This window comes from Anastrepha obliqua, unplaced genomic scaffold (assembly GCF_027943255.1).
Source record: "Anastrepha obliqua isolate idAnaObli1 unplaced genomic scaffold, idAnaObli1_1.0 ptg000009l, whole genome shotgun sequence".
Lineage (NCBI taxonomy): Eukaryota > Metazoa > Arthropoda > Insecta > Diptera > Tephritidae > Anastrepha > Anastrepha obliqua.
In genome coordinates this window covers 3,006,097-3,023,585 of record NW_026562178.1, presented here as the reverse complement: position 1 = coordinate 3,023,585, position 17,489 = coordinate 3,006,097, and the positions used below count along the sequence as shown (strand labels likewise).

Genomic DNA, 17,489 nt, shown 5'->3' with positions numbered 1-17,489 from the left:
AACTTATTTGGTCATGAGGGCAAATCATTTGCAGGAATGGGTCAAACGGCCATCCGAAGTCGTTTTACTATTTATAGCATAACGTTTAAAGGGAAACAAATCTTAAGAGCCGACCTCATACTGAAGACATCCCAAATTTACCCTCAGTGATGAACGCCATCCGAAAGTTTCAGCAAATGGTAGCAGAAGTTCTTGAAGAGATTGATAAAGAAGTCCATCCGAAAACAGTTCGCAGGGCTTTGAAACGTGCCGGGTATAGCTCGCGAATGGCTCGAAGAAAACCACTCAGCGAAGTCAATAAATATAAAAAGATAGAGTTGGCAAAGGAATATAAAAAAAAGACATTTGATTTTTGGAACAACATAATTTTTAGCGCCGAGAGTGAGTTCAACAGTTTTCAATCGGATGGAAGGATTCGAGTCTGGAGAAAACCCAATAGCGAATTCGAAAGAAGCAATACAGTAAGTACAGTGAATCATGGGGGTGTGGGAATGTATGTCAACGGCAGGCGTGGGTAATCTTGTATTTAATTTAGTATAATGTCTTGCAACCATTACGACAAATGCATTGGAAAGAAAAGTGTTTTATAATAGTACATAGATACCGACAACTTAAAGAACATTCTAGTGGCCTATCTAAAGCTGTCACCCATCCAACGAGGATTTAGAATTGGGTTTGCCAAAGAAACCTTTCGTTCTTATGACTGACGACTCGGAAATATTTGCTTAAATTACTTACCTAAAAAAATTGTTTTTTTATTTTGTCGGTATAAAATTTATGAAATGTGTATATACATAACTTCTGCTCAAATATGAACGAGACGGTATCAATAAAACGGTCCGCGGATGACATATGGCAAAAATAAATTTTTTGATTTCCTTCTTCTGATTGGACAACAACGGGAGTGGCCAGTGGCAATGGTCAGATTGAGCGCGTAAACCGCTCGGTTTTATCGGTTATTGCTAAGCTATCAGCGGATCAGCCGGCGTTATGGTTCAAATATGTGCCTGAAGTTCAGAGAGCTATTAACGCACACGTTCATGCATCTACCAAGACATCGCCTTTTGAAGCTTTGTTTGGCAAAAAAATGTTCAGTCAAGCTGAGGATCGTCAACTGGAATTATTAGAGGAAGAGATTGTATCACGTTACAATGAGGATCGTCAGAAATTGCGAGATGAAGCACGACGCAATATCATGCAAGCGCAGCAGATGTACAAACGTAATTTTGACAAGAAGCGTCAAAAAGAGCATGGCTATAAAATTGGCGATCTCGTCAGAGAACCCAGTTTGTGACTGGTCACAAGTTAGCCAGTAAAGTTTTGGGTCCTTATGAAGTCACCAAGGTCAAAGGCAACGGCCGTTATGATGTGAAGAAAGCCGCGAACGTCGAAGGCCCGAAAATAACCATGACTAGTTGTGATAACATGAAGTTATGGCGATTTGTCGTAGAAAATGAAGAACCCTTGTCATCTGGGTCAGATGACGGAGGTCAAGAAGGCCGAATGTAAGACGGAGTATACCTTACGGCAGCGCAGTACAGCAGCGAGAGAGAGAAACGGTTTTTTTTTGGCGTTAGAAGCAGTAGTCGGCGGACAGCGGAAGCAGAAGGTCGAAGTGGCTGAGTACTCATTTTAATACAATATTTATTTTGTAATTGCGTTTTTGTAATTAAATGTTCCTTATTACATAAATATTCCTATTTTTGCATACATATAAATACAAACATACATACGTGTATACCAAAATGCTCAGTTTGATGAAAGGAATCTAATATACTTAACCATATTGGTCTGTACGCACATACTAATTACTTTTACATTTACTTATTTATTTATACTTCTTCAATGATTTATTTCATTTCAAAAGCTATTTGCCCTTTTTGATAGAGTACTTCTTTAACCATATTCTTTCTGTGATTTTGCTAAAGATTGCAAGAGTCTAACATCAGACACAATGCAATTAAATTGTCAAATAAACATCTCTTTGATCTTGATGAATACATAAAGCTGCTTCTGATAGCGTATTGTCTCAAAACTTCAATCTTTTGGATCAGCTTACACATTTAACGTCCCACTTACGAAAGCGGATAGCGTATTGTCTCACCAGGAAAATCGTGAAAATCAGCGGTTATTTTAAAAGAACTGAGCTTTCAAGAAAAAAGCAATATGTATGATATGTATAACTGATGTATATTTTGTTAAAAAAAACGACATAAAACTTAACTCAAAAAGTTAGTGGTAGCGTTCAATCTTGTATATATATTTATATACCTATATATATATATATATATATATATACATATATATAATTGGCGCGTACACCCTTTTTGGGTGTTTGGCCGAGCTCCTCCTCCTATTTGTGGTGTGCGTCTTGATGTTGTTCCACAAATGGAAGGACCTACAGTTTCAAGCCGACTCCGAACGGCACATATTTTTATGAGGAGCTTTTTCATGGTAGAAATACACTCGGAAGTTGCCTGCCTAGGGGCGACCGCTATCAGGAAAATGTTTTTCTTAATTTAGGTGTTTCAGCGAGATTCGAACCAACGTTCTCTCTGTGAATTTCGAATTGTAATCACGCACCAACCCATTCGGCTACGACGGCCGCCTAGCGTTCAATCTTACTCTATGTAAATATGTAGTGGGTTGGGGAATAAGTTCATAGCGTTTTTATATTTTCTTTTATTTTACAACGATTTGTTTGGCAAAGTTAAGTATTCATTTGCTAGAACTTTTTCTGCTCTACAAAACTATGTTAATTGAATCTTTGAGTTATTAAATTTTTTATTAGTTTTGAGGCTTAGAAATCAACATTTTCAACACTTACGTTTCTTAGCTTTTCATTGTCATAGCAGAGTCTACAGCACGGAAATGGTTTGCGAAATTCAACGTCACGTCCCACAGCGGAAGGCCGGGAAATAGTTAGTAAAATGTCTATTGCTTTGAAAGAAAAGGTTAAAAGGGGGGGATAGAGGGGTGCATCCCCATCTTAAAACTGAAAACCCTCCGGAGGCTTACCATTTTTAAGTAATTTAACGTTAAAGTTCTGTAATTTAGCGAAAAGTTGGTGTTGCCATACGCCTGAAATAAAAACGAAGTTCGTATGCAGAGAGGCTCAGTGGAGGCTTAGTTGTAAAACTGCACTATTTTGTGCGGTAATTTAAAATTGAGAAACATTTTTGAAAATAAAATCTTACAACTCCTTTTCGCGTGGGCGGCCTTCGGCCACGCTTCAAAAAAAATAACCCTCACCAGTCCCACTCCGACTACGCAATCCACAGTATTTTTGCGTAGAACTCCTTTTCGCGTAGGCGGCCTTCGGCCACGCTTCAAACAAATAACCTTCATCAGTCCCACTCCGGCTACGCAATCCACGGTATTTTTGCGTGGAACCCCTTTCCATGTTAAAACCATTGAACCCAAAATAAAAACGTCATATGCGTGTGTGTTGTAAGGAGGCACAATAACCCCCATCATCATAAACACTACACACTTTCATTTGCAGGCATCTGGCAACACCTGCTGAAAGGTCTTCTGAATTCGATAAAGAACGTCTCAAATCTCTTTTGAAAAAGAACGAGTCAAGCCAGATTCTCATCCAAAGAAGATCGTGATATTTGTTGGGGGGACTGGGAGAGCATGGTGCACTGGGAAATGCTCGAAAAGAATGCCACGCTCAACAAGAAGCTCTACACTGCCCCGCTACACCAGGTGAATTAGGCTATTCGAATGAATAGATGATCGACATGATCAAATCGTACTCCCTCACGACAGCACCAGGCCCCATGTTGCCGAAGTCGGCAAAGCCATACTCCAAGAGCTCGAATGGGAGGTCCTTGAGGAAAGAAATAATTGTCCTGCTCGGCTTCTTTGAAGTGCAGGACATTCACAAAGGAGGTGTTGTACCCACAGCTCCTGCAGAAGTCAATGTGACGTACGCCCATTCTACTGGTTAAGATGCCAATAGTGCAGTGACCCGTTATAACTGCTGTGAGGATGCTGGTAGTTAATCTGTTGAGCCCACGTAGACATTTTTTTTTTTTTTTTAAGATACAGTTTAAGCCAGAGCGCTTTTGAGATAGTTAGTAGTAAGAGAGTCCACTCCAGGGTGGCTGGGTACCCAACAAAGTGCGTTTTTGTGTTGTTATATGAGCGAGAAAGACCTGCATTCTCTACACATCTTGAATTGATAAGCGTTGAGGCCAGTGCCTTGATCGCGGCTTGACTATCAACAAAAATGGTAAAGTTTGCTAGAGGTAAGTTCATCAGTCTTATCGTTTTGCTACTTGGTCTATATCGTATATCTTAGCGTGGAAAACGCTGCACCAATCGGCCGCTGTAGCCGAATGGGTTTGTGCGTGACTACCAAACGGAGAGAAGATAGGTTCGAGTTTCGGTGAAACACAAAAATTAAGAACAAGTTTTTTCTAATAGCGGTCGCCCCTCGGTAGGCAATGGTAAACCTCCGAGTGTATTTCTCCCATGGAAAAGCTCCTCATAAAAATATCTGCCGCTCGGAGTCGGCTTGAAACTGTAGGTCTCTCCATTTGTGGAACAACATCAAGACGCACGGCACAAATAAGAGGCCAAACACCCAAAAAAGGGTGTACGCGCCAATTATATATATATATTGTATAATCTGGGAGTCTAAATGAGCAATTTAAAGATAATCATTCTGAGCAAACGCCTGATCCAGTGCTATTGTCCATCTTTGAGACGCCAGTATAAATATGGTGACTATTATCATCTGACATGACTCTGGTTTGCCAATCCTTTCGGTCGCACATTTCTATTTTATACTATTTTTGCAACCAGATAGTCTGTTTTCGATTCGTCTAGCAAGTGTTCCATAGATAGTATCTGTAGATCTGATGCATGAGAGTACGTGTGTACTGTAAGCACACATGCTGCCTTAATCCTGGAAGCGGATTTGGCCTTTGTCCCTTTAACATATATATCAATGGATGGAATATGTAGGATCACTTCCAGCGCCGTCTGACCCTTCGAGCGGAGCGCATCTGTTATTCCGACACAAACTAATCGTTGTACTTGTATGAGATTCTTTAGATTGGATTGTCTGCACCGCCTCCCACCGCACGAAAGATCCATAAGTCACTATGGGTATGATGATCGTATTGTACGAGCAGTGGTTGATATACGGTTTCGGTCCCCATTTGTTGCCAAATGTCTTTTTACAGATAAAGAGGGCACTACAAGCTTTCTTCATCCCTTCTTCAGTGTGCCTTTTCCAAACAAGCTTTGAGTTCAGACTTATGCCAAGATTCTTGGCTTCATTCGATGCGGTTAATGTTACTCCAGCTTTAGCTGGTAACTGAAAACTCGGTATCTTGTATCTTCTAGTGAACAGAACTAGTTCGGTCTTGGCTGGATTAACCATTAGACCGTTTGAGGGTTCGCACTCGGAGAGTTCCCTTAACGCTGATTTCATGAGCCCGCTGATAGTCGAGAGAAACTTTCCTGTCATCAGAATAACATAAGCAACTATCTATCGATATCCAGAAAAGCTGCCATAGTAAATTCCTTATTTTTAAAAGAAGTCTATTGTTCCAACAACTTCGTGCATAGCTGTACCCTGTTGTGCCTTGCTGAAGTTATCGGTATTAAGAGTGCTGTGTATTAGAGTGATGTGTAGATCAATTAGCCTTTCTAATATTTTAAGTAAAAACGAAGTAAGACTAATCAGTCTGAAATCTTACGCAGTGTGATAGCCCGGTGTCCTTGTTTTAGGAATAGAGGCCACCCTGATCTTCCTCCATATATTAGAGATATACCCTGAAAATAGGGTTTCCATAAACATCTTAACTAACCCTAATTAATCGTTCCTATTGCTGCTGCAGCATCATTGGTATGATTCCGTTCGGTCCTCCTGACTTGTAGGGGGGAAGGAGTTTACCGCCCAGGTTACCTTTTTTTTGTTTTTTTTTTGTCGGGACAACTAGCAAGTGTAACACTCAGACATTAATTGAGTCCATTGTACTACACTTGGATTCCCTTTTAATTTTCTTTAAATCTACCCGATCTCCGAAGAAATCTGAGTAGATCTTGTGGTGCCAAGGAGCCAAGATGGTCGCTTCTTAACACATCAGTGCCAAAGACCTCAAACCTGATTCCAGCGACACACAGGAAGTGGTCCGCCGTCTCATCCTCCTCTTAACAAGCTGGGCAGAATACACTGTCTGAGATGCCCAACCTTTCCATGTGCTTTGCCCACAGAAAGTGGCCCGTCATCAGTCCAACCAGACGTCTGCACTCCTCTCTGCTTAATGACAGAAGGGTTTGCGACAGTCGATCGGACATAGGTAACATCAGTTTTGTCCATCTGTAGCCTCTCTCAGCCTGCCAAGCTTGCTTGTGGGTGGTAGTTACCCATTTGCTTACCGTGGCCGTGATGACCGCAGAAGGGAGTGGCAAAGCGGGCTCTGGGCCAAAGAAGTTGGCCTCAGAGCCCATCTTAGCTAAGGAGTCAGAGGTCTCGTCCAGATTACCTTAGTCTCACAGATAATCTTCCTAGTAAGTTCATCTATCTGAATTCCAGAAAGCCTAGAACTTTTTACATTGTTCGACCATTCATGGCATCCAGGGAAGCGTGTTTGTGTGAGATATTCAAGTTTTTCCTGCCTTGTTTCTGTGAAGCTGCCATTCGGTCTTTTCAAAAAGCTTGGTTTGAAGGGTTCCTTGGGGAGGCATTTTCTCGATCTTCTGAACTCAGATGTGTCCTCCAGTTCTTTACAAAACCTCCTCCAGGATTCTTCCTTTGCTTTCTTTATTTGCCTCTCATAGGTATTAAAACTATTTGGATAGGAGTAGCAACCCTTTGCGGTTTTTGACGCCTTTCTAGGATTCGTATAGGAAAGTCGATTCGATTATTCTATGTTTAATGTGAACTCGATTTTATAGTGCTGCGAAAAGGAAAGCTTTGGTGAAACATGCCAGTTGTCAACCCTTAATGAGCCTGAATTTGATACTAGGGATGTATAAATAAGTTCCTCCCTGATCCCATAATAGTATGCGGGATGATTACCCCTGCTACATATGTATATTGAGATTAAGTATTCAAAAAGGGACTCACTTCGTACATAAATGTCGCTGCTGCACCATGCCGGATGGTGCACATTCGCATCACAACCTACCACCAGATCCGGCTCTCTTCCGCTGGTCCATTGGACCAGGTCTCTAAGAACCCGATGGCGAATCCTCTCCTTAAAACGGCAGGTATGCTGATGTAAGTAGGAGGTTAGGACCTCCGCTCTGTTAACATACTGCCGTCGTCTGATCTGCGCTGCAAAACTGTGGGTAGAGAAATATGTTAGTTAACTTGCCATTAGAGTTTTTCCTAACCAAGTTGTAACTTCTGATCCTACCTTCAGTGGCAGGAACCAATAGCGTGTTGGTGGGCTTGTCAAGGCCAGCGGCTTTGCCTTGCACAATCCACGGTTCTTGTATAAGGGCCACCCCCACTCCTTCCTCTTCCATAAAGAGCAGCCAGTCCTCCGTTGCCGCCCTACAGTGATGCAAATTAATTTGCACCATCTTCAGCGTCTGCGGTTTCATTGCCGCTCTTTTCTGTTACTACGGGTAGGACCCCTTTAAGATGCCCTATCGCGTTCGCTAATTCTTACCCACAGCTCTTTGCCGTTTCCCTTATCCCTTGTACGGTACTCACTATGGTCTAATCTTCAGGATGCGCCTCTTCGATTTGACCTTTTATCAGTGAGAGTGTAGTTTCATCGTCTATTAATGGAGGTGGGATCCACACCCTCACAGTCGTTCGAAACGGTACATCCATCACCGGTGTCACATGAATTTTGCATCCAGGCCATAGTTCGTCAAGGCTACGGATACAAGTTGTAAGAAGCTCTAAGGACTTCTTTTGCTGCATCCGATCACTTTGACTCCTTGCTTTCCAGCTGACCACGATCGATAATGGCTTTTTGTAGCTCCGCCGGCGAGTTTGAGCTAGAAGAAGGCTTCATACGCTTGCTCGCAGACGCCTGCTTATCATGATCTTTGGCGCTTTGACGATGCGCCTGCTGTTTGTTCTGTTGAAGGCTGTTCCAGCTTTTGCAAACGAGGTACTGTCTCGTTTGTCTTTTTTCGGCTGGTTTGATTGGGAGCTTCACTTTCTACTACCGTCGTATTCAAAGCATGTTGATTCTCATACTTCCGGACGTAATATGCGTGCTTCTTCATTAACGCCTTATCTCGTGTGGTGAGAGAACTTGGGTCACGTTGGCTCAGCTTGTTCACTTTGCTCAACTCAACATGACTCAGCTTTTGTAGCCCGATTTCATCTTCTGTTGCAGGATTTTGTCCGCCACAGTCTTCTTTGGAGCGTCATCCGATTTGGTTTTCGGGTCAGTGACGTCCCAGTTGTGGGGTTTGCAATCTGGTCCTTGGACACTGCGGATACCCAAGAGATATCCTCTTCATCATATTACCAGTCGGCCCGCTCGGGAAGGGTTCAATGGAGGCGTTGTGCCAACCAAGTCTTCGGTAAAAACGCTGCGAACCTATTCCTCAACTTAATCTATATACATAAAAATTCAGCCGTTTTTCGCGTTGTGATGAACTTTACGGAGAATGGCTCCACCGATTTTAACCAAGCTTTGCCACATTGAAGAGACACATGTGGAGAAGGTTTGTAACTATGTTTGGTTATAATCTCCTTTACTTCTTCGTCAACACACAGTATACTCGAGGCAGCGTTCTTTTTACGCGTGTGGTTGTTATTGTAAACGGTTGCGTGGAGCGTACATTTTACTCACATATGTACAAGTTAACACAGCAGTATTTATGCCTAAATTTTCATTCCATTACATACATTTCAATGGAATGCAAACATACATACATATACATATATTCATACAGCAGTGGCTGCACGCCTGCATTCGCATAGAATAGAAACATACAAATTAGCAGGCACAGCTGTAGCTGACCGCCTGCAATAATTAATCGTATCACAATGCTGCTGTGACTAACTTAACACTTTGCTTAAATACTTCTTCTTTACACCCACACTTCGGGATAACCGAAGCAAAGCCATTAGCTCAACGAACTTGAACAAGTCGTCGCTAAAAAAGTACCTAAGCAAAGCCGTTTTCTTAGAAGATTACCAAAGGTTATCAGTAATAGTGCATAGTGAAAGTAAGTGTTAAAACTAACAAGAAAAGTTTTATTTGGTAGAGTGTTCAAGTGAAGCAGTTTCCAGGCATCAACCAAAGAGATAAAAAAAGTGCGTCAGAAATATTTAAGAGAAAAGATTGTTTTCACATTTTCCAACGATATTTTCACGAAAAATTTACAAAATATATATTAATTTTGCAAATGATTGATAACAAGTGAAACAGTGAATAAATGGTGTGAAAAATACACACAACAGAAATCGGCAAAAATAATTAATATTTTAGAAGTTTTTACTTAAGATATTTAAGGAAAGAGATTGTTTTCACACTTTCCGTAGATATTTTGAAGAAAAATTTCAAAAATATATATTATTTTTGCTGATCATTTCCCATTTCTGTTCTGTGTAATTTTCATTTCCAATTACATTTTTAAAAGATGGCGCTAACAGTATATTAATTTGAATTCCAGTTTAAAAACAAGAAAAGTAGCAATCAAGAGAAAAAGAAATACCAAGAGGTAGAAGACATGCTAACATCGGACATAATACACGTCACAATAGAAATGTGCAAAATCACAGACAAAATGAAAGTGAGGAAAATCATGCTGATAGATTAAGTCAACAAAGAGATCGTACTAGGTCACGTTCTCAAAATCGGCCAATGAATATCAATTCTGTAAATTTGAATGGTGCAGCATTTCAGTATAATCCCCAACTTGATTATTCATCTCACAAATACGTTGTCATTGGAAGTATGGATAAAATTTGCGGATTTTGTCAAGCATTGAAGTTCAAAACTGAAACACCAAACATTTTCTTGAAAAAATTTCCACATATAATTCATGTTTTCAAATTACATCTTTTCGTGCCGGAAAAATTATAACCGATAACTTCATGCCAACGTTCAAGGTAATACATAAACTTCAACGTTCAACAACATTCGCTGACACATCTAATGAATCATTAAATTTTATGGACACAAATTATGGGTTTTTTCTGATTCAAGGGCAAGCATATCACTTAATAGGTTCATTACTACCACTACCCGATCAAGAGTCAAAATTTTTGCAAATTTATTTCATTAATGACAGCGCTGATGAACTTCAAGCACGGTGTGCATTTTCCAGAAATATAATCAGAGTCATTATGAGAGAGTTACAAGAATTATTACACACATACAATGTTTTGGTGCAAAGTTTTAAAACAACAATCGAAAGATTGTCATCTGATAATCATAAAATTAAAATTGATGCAAATAAAACGCCTGCCGGCGAACATCGTGGAACATACAATCAACCAACTTCAAGCAAAGAGGTTGCAATTGTTATATCTGGAGATGAATTTCAACCAAGAAATATTGTTTTGCAAAGAAGAAATGATACACTGCCACGTGTTAATGAAACGCATCGAAAATATGATGCATTACAATATCCTCTTTTGTTCTGTCGTGGTGAAAATGGTTATTCGATTGATATAAAACAAATAAATCCAGCAAATGGTCAAGAAACAAATAAAACTGTAAGCGCAATGAATTATTATGCATACAGAATCATGATAAGAGAAAATCAAGAGAATCACATTTTAAAATGTCGTAAATTATTTCATCAGTATATTGTTGACATGTATGCGAAAATAGAAACAGAACGATTGAATTACATTAGATTCAACCAAAGAAAATTACGCTGTGACGAATACATACATTTACGAGATGCAATTAACAACGATACCAATGTTAATAACATTGGTCAAATGGTAATATTACCTTCATCGTATACAGGCAGTCCAAGGCATATGCATGAATACGCCCAAGATGCAATGTGTTATGTCAGAAATTATGGTCGACCCGACTTATTCATAACTTTCACATGCAATCCGAAATGGGATGATATTAAGAATCATTCATATACTGGGCAATGAGCTAGGCATGACATTACTGCAAGAGAAAGAGTAGACGAAAGCTACAGTCTCTAATGGATTTCACTGTAAATCATAAAGTTTACGGAGATGTACAATGTTTCATGTATTCTGTGGAATTGCAAAAAAGAGGCTTGCCTCATGCGCATATTTTGATTTGATTAAAACAAAAACTAACCACAGATAAAACTGATCATATTATGTGTGCTGAAATTCCAGATATAAATGAAGATCCAGAATTACATCCTACTGTAACCAAAAACATGATTCATGGACCGTGTGGTACGTTAAATCAAAATTCTCCATGTATGGTTGATGGTAAATGTTCAAAAAACTACCCAAGTCAATTAATTGCTGAAACAATGACTGGAAATGATGGATATCCATTGTACCGTGGAAGATCACCAGCATATAATGGAAAAACAGTCACTGTGAAAATAAATAATCAAGATGTGGAGATCGATAACCGTTGGAAATGTAGAATATTGTAACTCCGTAAAATCCATCAAATACATATGCAAATATATCAATAAAGGAAGTGACATGGCAGTATTTGGAGTTGTAAATCGAAATGATGAAACTACTAATTACCAAATGGGAAGATACATTAGTAGCAACGAAACAGTTTGGAGAATATTATCATTTCCGATTCATGATCGCCATCCAGCTGTTATTCATTTGTCAGTCCGTTTAGAAAATGAACAAAGTGTTTATTTCACTGAAAATACTTCTCAACAAATGGGCGAACGACCACTAGCAACAACACTAACTGCATTTTGCAACTTATGTGAAACAGATTTATTTGCAAGAACATTGCTTTATTCAAATGTTCCTAAATATTATACTTGGAATGCATCATCAAGGTCCTGGGTACGAAGGCAACGAGGAATACCTGTAGATGGATATCCAGGTGTTCATTTGGGTGATGCAATCGGACGACTTTACACTGTGCATCCAAGTAAAGTGGAATGTTTCTATTTACGTTTACTCTTAGTTGATATTCCCGGCCCAAGATCATTCGAAAGTTTGAAATGAGTTAATGGTCATCTTTGTTGTACTTATCAGCAAGCATGCAAAGAATTGAATTTGTTTGAAAATGATAATCAGTCTGATGCAACGCTTATGGATGCATGTGCAACAAGTTCTCCACTCCAAATAAGAACACTATTTGCCATCATTATTCCTACATGTTTCCCAGTAAACCCAAAAGAATTGTGGAGTACTTACCAAGAATACATGACAGAAGATATCCTACATCAAGTACGTCGCATTACTGCAAATCCAAATTTGAATTATACAGATGAATTATATAATGAGGCATTAATTAAAATCGAAGACTTTTGCCTGATGATTGCAAATAAAAATCTGAGTGAGTTAGGTATGATTGCACCAAATCGTCCGGTGCATGATGCATACAATGCAGAATTAAGACGTGAAAAAGAATATGATCGAAATGATCTGAACACATTTGTAACAAAAAACCTACCAAAATTAAACACAGAACAAATGCAGGCATATGACACAATTATAGACAATGTTGCAAATGAAAGAGGAGGAATATTCTTCTTAGATGCACCAGGTGGGACTGGAACGTTTTTGTTGTCGTTAATTTTGGCCACCATTCAATCACAGAATAATATTGCATTGGCTTTGGCATCATCTGGAATAGCGGCAACTTTATTGGACGGCGGTCGCACTGCACATTCTGCATTAAAGTTACCATTAAATGCGCAAGTAAATGAAGAACCAACTTGCAACATTTCTACAAATTCTGGAATGGGAAAGGTTTTACAAACATGTAAAATTATTGTATGGGATGAATGTACGATGGCTCATAAAAAATCACTGGAAGCCTTAAATAGAACACTGGAAGATTTTTGAAATAACACAAACATATTTGGTGGTGCACTAATTCTATTGGCCGGTGATTTTCGACAAACTTTACCTGTTATTCCCAAATCAACAGCAGCTGATGAATTGAGAGCGTGCCTTAAATCTTCTAATCTGTGGAGATATGTTCAAAAACTCACATTAACTACTAATGTTCGTGTGCAGTTACAGAATGATCCAACAGCTGCTGAATTTTCCGAACATTTGTTGCAAGTCGGAAATGGACGAAAGCCAATTGATAAGAATACAGGCATGATCACACTTCCAACTAATTTTTGTACCGTAACAGAATCAAGAGTACAATTAGTGCAAAACGTATTCCCAAATATTGCACAAAACTATCGAAATCAAGATTGGCTAAACGAGAGAGCTATATTAGCTGCCAAAAATGTCGATGTCAATGAAATCAATGCCAGTATTTTGACTCAAATTCCAGGTGAAGTTGTCACCTATAAATCAATTGATTCAATCCCTAATCCCGACTATGTAGTGAATTATCCAATTGAATTTTTGAATTCACTTAATTTGCCTGGCTTGCCACCACATCGTTTGAAATTGAAAGTCGGCGCAGTGATCATTATGTTGCGAAATATCAATCAGCCGAAACTATGCAATGGGACAAGATTAGCAGTGAAACGGACAATGAACAATGTAATTGAAGCAACAATTTTGAAAGGCAAATTTAATGGTAAAGATGTTTTGATTCCGCACATTCCAATGATTTCAACAGATTTGCCTTTTGATTTTAAGCGACTTCAATTTCCCAATTGCCTTGCTTTTGCTATTACAATCAATAAGTCTCAAGGTCAAACACTTGAATTATGTGGAATTGACTTAACTTATCCATGCTTTGGACATAGGCAACTGTATGTAGGATGTTCTCGAGTAGGGAAACCATCGTTACTTTATATTTATACACCGCATGAAAATAAAACCAAAAATTTTGTGTATCAGAAGGCTTTAGAATAAGTTGTTAGTTTACAATCATTAGAGTAAGTCACTGAAATAAATAAAACATTGTTATTAGAATAAGTCACAAAATAATGGCCGAGCATGAATTAAATGATGAAGCAAGAAAAAAACAAAGAACTCTTTTCATTTCTATTTTTCTTTCACCCAGCGAAGCGGGTGAGGATCCGCTAGTAAATGCATATATTCATACCAATAATAATGCTAAAACGCAAATTACAATCAAAATAATAGAAATGCAAAAGCAATTGTGGATGACATCGCCAAACGCAAAAACCGGAAAATCAGTAAGCAACAAAACAAATGAGCAACGTGAACAAACATTTTCTCATCTTTGGTTTGCCTGCTTATTCCCGCTGAACGCAGGTTGGCAAACTTGGCACATCTTTTTCTTAATTGGCGCGATAACCGCTTACGCGATTTTGGCCGCGTTTAACAAAGCGCGCCAGTCGTTTCTTTCTCGTACTAACCGGCGCCAATTGGACACACCAAGTGAAGCCAAGTCCTTCTCCACCAACGCAGAGGCGGCTTTCCTCTTCCTCTGCTACCGGAGCCGGAGCGTTTGTATCCATTCGGACGACATGTCCCAGCCAACGTAGCCGCTGGATCTTTATTCGCTGCGCTATGTCTATGTCGTCGTAAAGCTCATACAGCTCATCGTTCCATCGTCTGGATATTCGCCGTTGTCAACGTGCAAAGGTCGAAAAATCTTACGCACAATCTGTCTCTCGAACAATCGAAGCGTCGCTTCTTCGGATGTTGTCATCGTCCACGCTTCTGCACCATACGTTAAGACGGGCATGATGAGAGCCTTGTAGAGTATTATTTTCGTTCGTCGAGAGAGGACTTTACTACTCAGTTGCCTACTTAGTCCAAAGTAGCACTTGTTGGTAAGAGAGTTCCTACGTTGGATTTCAAGGCTGACATTGTTATCGGTGTTAATGCTGGTTCCTAGCGCGGTTGCTAACGCCGATGATGTCGATATCATCGGCATACGCCAGCAATTGTACGCTCTTATAAAATATTGTGCCTGAGCGAGTAAGTTCTGCGGCTCGCACGATGCTCTCCAACATCAGGTTAAAGAAGTCACACGACAGCGAGTCACCCTGTCTGAAACCTCGTTTGGTATCAAACGGCTCGGAGAGGTCCTTCCCAATTCTGACGGCGCTGCTGGTGTTGAGCAACGTCATCTTGCATAGCCGTATTAAATTTGTGGGGATACCAAATTCAGACATCGCGGCATACAAGTAACTCCTTTCCGTACTATCGAATGCAGCTTTGAAGTCGACGAAAAGATGGTGTGTGTCGACAAGATTGTGGTTTATATCCACAATCACGGCTCCATCCTCGATGTAATGCACATGCGGTCCCGGGATGGAAGTCAGCCGAAGAGAGGTGTCTGTTTAAGTGGGAAAAGTGGGAATATGCACCAAATATCATTAGCGCGACGGTATCAATCGAAATGTTTCTGATATGTTTACCCTCACCTTCCAAAAAAAAAACAAAAACAAACCAGATCACTCTGAACTCGTATATAGTACGCTTGACTCTATTGCATCTCACGAATCTCATGTTGCGTTTAATAATATTACGCGTCACGTTTATGGTCGCAAAAGATATGACCACATTTCTCTGTGGAAAAATAAAATTTTAGGATGCAGCATTTTTGAATATCTGGCGGCTAGAAATTGTATATTAATGTATAAGCTAATTGCATTCAAAACTCGCAAATATCCTTACGATAATCTAGGATTGAAGAGATCTAATAGGCACCAAACTCCGATTGTCCCCAAATATTCCTAATTGTCCTCATCGAGGCTGTACTTCATTAATGCTCTGAGGCTCTGGAATACGACTCCAGAATCTGTTAAGGATGTAAACAGTAGGAGTAACTACACACGGATAGTATACGATTAATTTAATTCTATTTAGTGAATGTACAATAATTGAACTGGCATTATTTCTCTTTCTCTAATTTCTACTAAATTAATTAAAAGCCAATCCAAATTAAAGTTTACTAAAATGTGCGCAGGTACATATATAAAGTTCAATTCGAACCGAGTTTAGCCATCATTACCTGTTTACGGCCGCCGTAGCCGAATGGGTTGGTGCGTGACTACCATTCGGAATTCACAGAGAGAACGTAGGTTCGAATCTCGGTGAAACACCAAAATTAAGAAAAACATTTTTCTAATAGCGGTCGCCCCTCAGCAGACAATGGCAAACCTCCGAGTGTATTTCTGCCATGAAAAAGCTCCTCATAAAATATCTACCGTTCGGGGTCGTCTTAAAACTGTAGGTCTCTCCATTTGGGGAACAACATCAAGACGCACACCACAAATAGAAGGAGGAGCTCGGCCAAACACCCAAAAAGGGCTTACGCGCCAATTATATATATATATATATTAGGGTGGTCCAAAAATGCATGGGAAAAAATTTATATTAAAATTTTTATGCTGCCGCCCCCCATAATGGTAAAGAATGAAAAATAAAAAGACCCGTATTTTTTTTTTTTTTAATCAGACCATATTTAATGGTGCCGCCGGAGCTTTGAAATATCCCATGTATTTTGCATGGGGGAAAAATACTTTTTCGTAGATTTCATGTAAAAACCTGGAAAATGAATATATTTTAACCGGATACCTCAGTTTCTCTTCATAATTGGTCAGGGAATAACAACCAATTATGAAATAATTAATTTTTTTGTATTAACTATTTTTTATAGAACCCCAAAAAGCCCCCATAAAACGAAAATCTAAGAAAAAATCGAAAAACAATATTTTATATTACTTTTATGATATTTTTAAAATTAATTATTTCATAATTGGTTGTTATTCCTTGACCAATTATGAAGAGAAACTGAGGTATCCGGTTAAAATATATTCATTTTCCAGGTTTTTACATGAAATCTACGAAAAAGTATTTTTTTCCCATGCAAAATACATGGGATATTTCAAAGCCCCGGCGGCACCATTAAATATGGTCTGATTAAAAAAAAAAAAAATACGGGTCTTGTTATTTTTCATTCTTTACTATTTTGGGGGGCGGCAGCATACAAATTTTTTTTGGACCACCCTAATATATATATATATATACCTGTTTAAGATGTTTTTGTTTTTATTTTCTGTGTACCTATATTTTCAGTGTGGATTACTGACGTGTAAAACGAAGTGGTCGGCTTTACTAGCAGGATTTTATAAAATGGCACTTCTTCGTTGCTTCTCCTGTCTTGCGAAGGAAAATGATGAAATTATTTTAGAACTAGATTTTAGCAATAATGCGCTAACCGATATCTTCCCTAATGTTTGGCAGCATGAGAGAACATTAGAAGAACTCTATTTGAGTTCGGCACACGTAAGTACCATTTCCATATATATACTTAACATATTTTTAGTATGCATTAATTACAGATAAAAAGCCTTCCGCCTGAACTTTTTTATTGTCAGAATCTACGTGTTTTGGTAGTAAATAACAATAATTTAGAATCAATTCCGAATGCTATTTCTGCACTACGGCAGTTACAAACACTAAATTTGAGTCGAAACTGTGAGTATTACTGAACTAGCCAAAACAT

General features: G+C 39.1%; 1 protein-coding gene across 3 annotated transcripts in view; it reads left to right on the top strand.

The window, feature by feature from the left end:
• Positions 1–375: 375 nt before the first annotated feature.
• The window catches only part of LOC129251234 (protein lap1), a 122,303-nt gene continuing 105,189 nt past the window's right edge, over positions 376–17,489 (top strand). For 2 of the 3 annotated variants that reach the window (XM_054890586.1, XM_054890587.1), the window contains exons 1-3: positions 376–461; positions 17,060–17,269; positions 17,326–17,461. In XM_054890586.1, coding sequence (XP_054746561.1) covers positions 17,117–17,269; positions 17,326–17,461 — 289 coding nt within the window. In that variant the 5' untranslated portion in view covers positions 376–461; positions 17,060–17,116. The remainder of the gene's footprint in view (positions 462–17,059; positions 17,270–17,325; positions 17,462–17,489) is intronic. The other variant, XM_054890585.1, reaches the window with a different exon arrangement.